The sequence below is a fragment of the Sinocyclocheilus anshuiensis genome, unplaced genomic scaffold (genome assembly GCF_001515605.1).
Source record: "Sinocyclocheilus anshuiensis isolate Anshui unplaced genomic scaffold, SAMN03320099.WGS_v1.1 scaffold509, whole genome shotgun sequence".
Lineage (NCBI taxonomy): Eukaryota > Metazoa > Chordata > Actinopteri > Cypriniformes > Cyprinidae > Sinocyclocheilus > Sinocyclocheilus anshuiensis.
The window spans coordinates 28,570-35,368 of record NW_015539853.1 but is presented as its reverse complement, the minus strand read 5'-3'; the positions used below and the strand labels follow the sequence as shown (position 1 = coordinate 35,368).

The 6,799-nt window shown below is 35.1% G+C and overlaps 1 protein-coding gene across 1 annotated transcript in view; it reads right to left on the bottom strand.

Annotated features, from left to right (window-relative positions):
• Positions 1-4,401: 4,401 nt before the first annotated feature.
• rrm1 (ribonucleotide reductase M1 polypeptide) overlaps positions 4,402-6,799 on the bottom strand; it is a 20,608-nt gene continuing 18,210 nt past the window's right edge. The window contains exons 15-19 of the mRNA XM_016481014.1: positions 5,704-5,780; positions 5,302-5,437; positions 5,117-5,212; positions 4,830-5,018; positions 4,402-4,744 (exon numbers count right to left, since the gene is read on the bottom strand). Coding sequence (XP_016336500.1) covers positions 4,553-4,744; positions 4,830-5,018; positions 5,117-5,212; positions 5,302-5,437; positions 5,704-5,780 — 690 coding nt within the window. The 3' untranslated portion in view covers positions 4,402-4,552. The remainder of the gene's footprint in view (positions 4,745-4,829; positions 5,019-5,116; positions 5,213-5,301; positions 5,438-5,703; positions 5,781-6,799) is intronic.

The following is a 6,799-nucleotide window of genomic DNA, read 5'->3' as shown; positions in this document are numbered from 1 at the left end:
GAAATTGGTAGGATATCAGTTCGCATTTGATTTTTTTGAAATTAAATAAAAAAAACTTTTAAAAATGAAATATTAATGTATTATTTTATTACTTATTCAAGTATTATTTCTATTTTATTTTAAAATGTAAGTAACATTATAAAAATGCATTAAATGTTTAAATATTTATTTATCAGTTTGAAAAGTTATTTACAAATGTATTATTTTATTACTTATTCAAGTATTATTTCTATTTTATTTTAAAATGTAAGTAACATTATAAAAATGCATTAAATGTTTAAATATTTATTTATCAGTTTGAAAAGTTATTTATTAATGTATTATTTATTGTTACATTTAACTTAGTTTGAAATAAATTAAGCTTTTGTTTATTTGTCAATTTGAAAAGTAATTTAATTTATTATTTATTATTATATTTATCTCAATTAAAAATATATTATAATCAAATAAAGTTATTTCTTTGTCAATTTGAATTACATTTAATTTTAAAACATTAAATAAATAAATGTTGTTATTTGTCAGTGTGACAAGTGATTTATTTACATTTTTTTATTCATGAATTACTAAATTATTAATTTATTCCATTTTACTTTTAAGTGGCACTCAGTTTAGTTTAAACAAATTATTACGGAGAAAAATGTTGTTTTGATCCCAGTGTTTTTTGTTGTTTTTTTATTTTAGAGGAATTTTCAGATGGATCTGCTGCTGCTGCTTCAACTGTAATTCTGCTCCAGACTACCCTCCACTTACGTCTATGGTACACTTTTCAGTCTTTCAGGATTACAATTCACCATTACTCTATATTACGTTTTACATGCATATGCTGATGTGCTATTCATTGCTATTTTTGACAAGAATTTATAATAAATTACCAATTATAGCATGTTGGGAAAAAAAATCTATGCCTCCTATGTCTCTTTTGGAAACGGAACACTGAAGGATGACATGAGTCCAGGGGAGAACCGCGTTCCCTACAGACAGCAGGTCATCCGCGCTCTGGTTCAGCGCTACATCGAATCTGCCAGGAGAGAGTTTGAAGAGACAAAACGCAAAGGTAAGACTCACAAGGTTTTGTTAAAGACTCCATAAAATCTGATTGGATTTATTTATTCTGAAAATTGTTATAATTTGCTTTTAGCAGACATTTTAAATATATCAGCTTCTATTTCTTTCAATAATATTTCTCTTCTCTAGGACCATACAGTGTTTTTATAAGCATACTTCTCTCCCAGTACCACCTGCAACCAACCCTTGTTTCTATGGCAACACTATTAACACCAAAATTAATCTGTGTAATTTGAATAATATATAAAACCAAAGTGAGACAAGTGACAGAAGTTATGCAGGTGCCTTATTGATTATCTTTATCTCTATATAAATATTATACATTAGTTATTCAATTCTGTGCTAGCTACTGTATTGCATGTGTTTTCAGTTAAATTTTGCATTATTAAGACATTAACACAAGGCAATTATAGGAATTAATAAACATTTTACTCCTGAAATGGCCACATTTTGAGTAACTACACATGACGTTGCAGCCGTCAGGTAGTAACGGAGCTCTCAAAAAATTCAGTTTTGACAAGTTACTATTTACAAGATACAATTCAGGTTCTTCAAAGAAAAAAATAAAGTAAAGGGGGTTAATTAAAATGAGAAATATCTTGTTTTTTAGCCATTTTGTCCTGTTCCATCAGGAGGAACTTCTTTCCTAGGGAAGTATATCTTTGGAGCCGAAAACGAGTTCAAGGGCTTCAACAGCAACGAGAGAAAGACTGTTCCATTACATGAGCCTATACACCATGAAGAACCAGCAGCGGAGACTGTAGAAGAGAAGGACGTGCAGGAGTCACCGACCGCTGACACAGAGCCAGACGGGAAATCAAATGAAGAGCAAAACAGTGAGGGAGAAACAGATAATGCTGTGGAAGACATGAATGAGACAGAGGAAGGAGAAGATGAGGGGGACGTGGAGACGGGAAATGATGGATTCACTAAGATTAGCATGGAGGGAGAGGAGGAGGAGGAGGGTTGGGCTGAAAAGAATACAGATACAGAGAATACAAGTGAGACAGTCATAGATATAGAGTCCAATACAGATGCTGAAAGTGAAGCTAGTGGAAAAAGAGAAGATGAGATGATGGTGGAGGAAACCAGTGATAATGTGGAGGAATTAAATGCAGAGGTGACAGGAGGAACAGATCTAAATGAAGCAGAGACAGAGGAAAACGGAGAGGTTGAGGAAAGCAATGGAACGACACAAGATGTAAAAGAAGACGTAGGCCTAGTTGAAGTCATCAATGAAAATGCAGGTGAGGGCATCAAGATTGACCTGAATCAGACAAGCCTAGTGAGTTTCTTAGCAAAGAGGATAGAGGAAAAGCTAGAGAGGAATTTTGCTTTCATTGGAAACCAAGTATCATCTCCAACCGGCAGCGATGACTCTCAAGACACCGGTTTTGGTTCTCAAGTATTTGACCTCTCAACTAGCAGTCCTTAATGATTGGAATCATTTCTTCCAAGATTAGTTCGAAATGACTAGCTTATGAGAACCATGAACCTAGCTGAGAACATTTTTTTAGTGTTTTAAGATATTAAAATGCTTTGCTACAGTGGCCTCAGAAAGTATTTAGACACTTTTGTCACACTGAAAATGTCTGAAATTTCATTACAATTGAAAATATCAAACCAAGGTGTAGTTTATCACTTTAACTATGAACATATTGACATCATCTACTGACATTTGAATACTGTTACATTTTGAACAATGTAACTTAGAACTGTTCTATTCATTTAAAAGTTTACAACGTCTTTTGAAATGTTCACTTGTTCTATATTTTTTATAATAAATGGCAATTGGTTATGCTACAGTATATATTGCAGACATAAACAACTGTTCACAAAGTTTGGAGTCTGCAAGATTGTTTTTGTAAAAAATAAAGAAAATACTTTTACATGGATAAAAAACAACAGTACAACTGTTTCCAACATTAATAATAATAATAGATTCTTGAGCAAATCAGCATATTAGAATAATTTCTGAAGGATCATGTGACTCTGAAGACTGGAGTAATGATGCTGAAAATTCATCTTGCGTCATAGGAATAAATTACATTTTAAAATATATTCAAATAGAAACGTTATTTTAAATCATAATACTTGACAATATTACTGTTTTGCTGTATTTCCTACCAACCTCAAACTTATGAACAGCAGTCTGTTTTTAAGTGTGCCTTACGTGACAAAATACTTTTTGGCGCCATTGTGTATACTGTATAACGTACTTTGAGAGAAGCATTCTGGTTGTTTGGTCCTCTGAAGCTGTAAAATAATTTGTAAATCATTTAGATTAAATCATCGTAGTAGTCATGTCATTAATAAAATCCAGAGCACGATTTCACAATATTGTACTCATAATAAATATGCAATGTAAAATGGCATTGTAATAGAAATCAATTCCTATTAAAGCAATAATTTATTAATTTTAACTCTATATAAAAAAAAACCCTGAATACATAGATGCATGAGAGGACATTTATCACCCCAGAGATCACATGCACATGTCGCAGCTTGTGTAACACCTGCTGTTTGTGACAGCTGCTTTTCCCACAAGGCCTCTGACTATTCATTAACCAGTTACCTGCAGCCTCAGACTCTCCCCATGCACCTCTACTGGAACGTCACACCTGTTCCCATAACCATAGGAATATATGACCCTTTACTGCACACAGGGTAATGCTGCTGGGGTTACATCAGCAAACAATATCTGTAGCACTATTATATTTGGTCATGAAAACGCTCGAAAAGTTTAACATGTTAATATACATGGTAATGTTAATGTGTTGGCAGTCTTCGTGGAATAGATCTGCTATGCCGCTGCGGCAGAGCAAGTATGGAGACTTGCTACTGCCAATAAATCCAGACATACTGCTGCTGCACATATAACACATGAAACTACCCCATAGCAGATCTATACAGGTGGAACTGGGGAAGGTTGAGGGTTTCTGACAGGGGCTGCAACTGCTACAGCAAGCACTGATCAAGTATTTGAATGTTGAGCAGCAAGCTCATTGGCTGCTGATGCAATTAAAACCAATCGGCTGCACCATGTGACTGATGTGATTATATCAGATTGAGTTGACCTATCGGCCCACACCATCTAGAGTTTCATGACTGAACTTTGCGTTATCAGTTAAAAGGTGTTTAAATGTAAAATAAGTGAAACTCAGTCAGTACTTAAAGCTAAACAAATCACACATACGTTTCCAAAAATATAATTCCCTGATGTCACGTCTGCATAACACAAAAAATTACAATGAGTTCTATGAAACTCCACCTCAAGCATCATATTCAAAATGATTACAAAACCGCTTCATAAATTTGAAACAAGTTGAATTTTTTTACTGAATTATTTATTGGTATTGTATACAGGAGTAAAGTATACAGGAAATGTAAATTAATAATTATTCTCTAAGCCCATTTAAAAAAGATAGAAGACTACAAGATGCATATTGTTAGCCATCCTAATGGTTCTCGTCAACAGGAGTTAAATTCATGAACCGCACATCAGACACTCGTCACGGTTCTCCAACGAACACACCATAGCAGCTTTGTTGCGTTCTTTGGTTTCCTCCTCGTTGCTTGTACTGTTCTGCGTCTCCTTCAGCTTTTCTTTGTTGAGAGTGAACTGGATGGGGTTGGCGGCTGGTTTAGTTCTCAGGTAGTACATTCCTGTTTTAAGACCCTGTGGAGAACAGCAGATGTACCATTGATCCATCAACTCTAACTTCTAGACTTCCAAATCCTTGCTAAGGAAGTATCTAGTTTACCTGCTTCCAGCCATAGAAGTGCATGCTGGTCAGTTTGCCATAGTTGGGTTCAGCAATGTGGATGTTGAGGGACTGGCTCTGGTCAATGAAGGCTCCTCTGTCTGCAGCCATCTTTAAGATGGTCTTTTGCGAGATCTCCCACACAGTCTTATACAGTTCCTTCAGGTCATCTGGTATTGTGGGAATGCCCTGCAAAAAGGAGGACATTTAAAAAGGGACACAAAAGCAAAAACGGGGGGAGGGGGGGATCTGTGATTTTGTCATCTGAATTAGAAATGCCAACTAACCTGGATGGATCCGTTCTGAGCAATTAGCTGGTTTTTCATTTCTTCGTTCCAAAGTCCTCGTTCTGTGAGGTCTTTGAGAAGATGTGGGTTCACGATCTAGAAGTAAATGTAACCCACCAGTTAATTATATACAAAATCATCAGTTTATCTGTTCTTGCAAACGTATAATGTAACGTCAGGCTCACCTGAAACTCTCCAGACAGAACTCTGCGTGTGTAGATGTTGCTAGTATACGGCTCGATTGACTCATTGTTGCCCAGGATCTGAGCAGTGGAGGCAGTGGGCATGGGAGCCAGCAGCAGACTGTTACGCACTCCATGCCTGGGAAGCAAAAATAAAAAATATTATTCCAACTTACAAAAAATTTATAAAAATTTACATAAACGTACTACGCATACAATAAAAATCCCATTAAATCATTATTTATATTTATCTTACTCTCTCATATTTGTTTGATATTTTTAATTAATTACAATTATTAAACTACGTATTAAAACACTCCTCCATGTCAACTTTTAAAATTCCCTGACACTTCCAGGTCTTCCACAGATTTGTTGAGATTATGAGTCATGCAAGTGGTTACTAACTTTGCAATCTTCTCCTTGAGTGCGGCCCAGTCCCACAGGTCTGTAGGTGTCTTCTCCCACATATCATACTGCAGGATCTTTGAAATCATGCCCGGAACAATTAGAGCCCTGTACATCTCAACTGACATCTAATTTCCTTCCTTTACGAAAGGTAAATTTAAGACTTAAAAGACCTTTTTTAGACCAGTAAAATTCAATTTAAAGGAAAAATTGATGGGAACACAAGACAATATGTTCTTTAAATGTTAATTTGTAGGGAGTACACAATTAAAGATATTAGCAACACTTCAATATTTGAAAATACAACTTCCAACAGATTTCCTTTTTAATTCATTTTAAGTTTATGATTAGAATGAGAACAGATATCTGGCAATATGCTCAGAAAGATAAACTCGATTGAAAAAACATTTTCATAATCCGCTAGCAGATATTGGTTGTTTTAAGCATAAAATCATTTAATTTTGTTCAGTTTCTAAGAAAATAAGACTTATCCTTAAATCAGGATACATTTGCTTGAAATATAAAATGGCATGTTTAAATATTTTTACTGGAAGACAAGACAAAATACTGAATAAGAATTTTTTGCCGTGCATGCAAACATTTCATGCCACGACTATGTATTTAAAACTTTCTGCCCTGTCCCCCTGTGGTGAAAATCAAGTTTTTTGTTTATTTGTCTATGAGGTGTTTTTAATATGCTTTTAGACAAACCATGTGCCAATCCATTTATCAACACCATTGCTGAGTATTTTCTCCTTAAAACTGTAGTTTCCCAAAGGCAGTCACAGAAACGCGGTGTGAAACAGCCTTTTTTTGCTATGTCACAAAATTCAATAACCAGTGGCGTCAAGGGATCCTATCCTTAGCATATCATTAACTGTGCTGCAAAGCAGAGGGTCTAGTGAGAAGGCAGCCAGGTTAATCCGGTAACAGTTATATTTTTTCTGTAGATGTTTCGCTAACTGTTAATATTTCCCCCTATTTTTTACAATGCCATGTGCTGTTAGCGCTTATTTATTTGTATTCAGAACCGCTAACTTGAATAATAACCCGCGGCAGCAGTGTAAAAGTAGCCCGGAGTCAGACGCACCTCTCC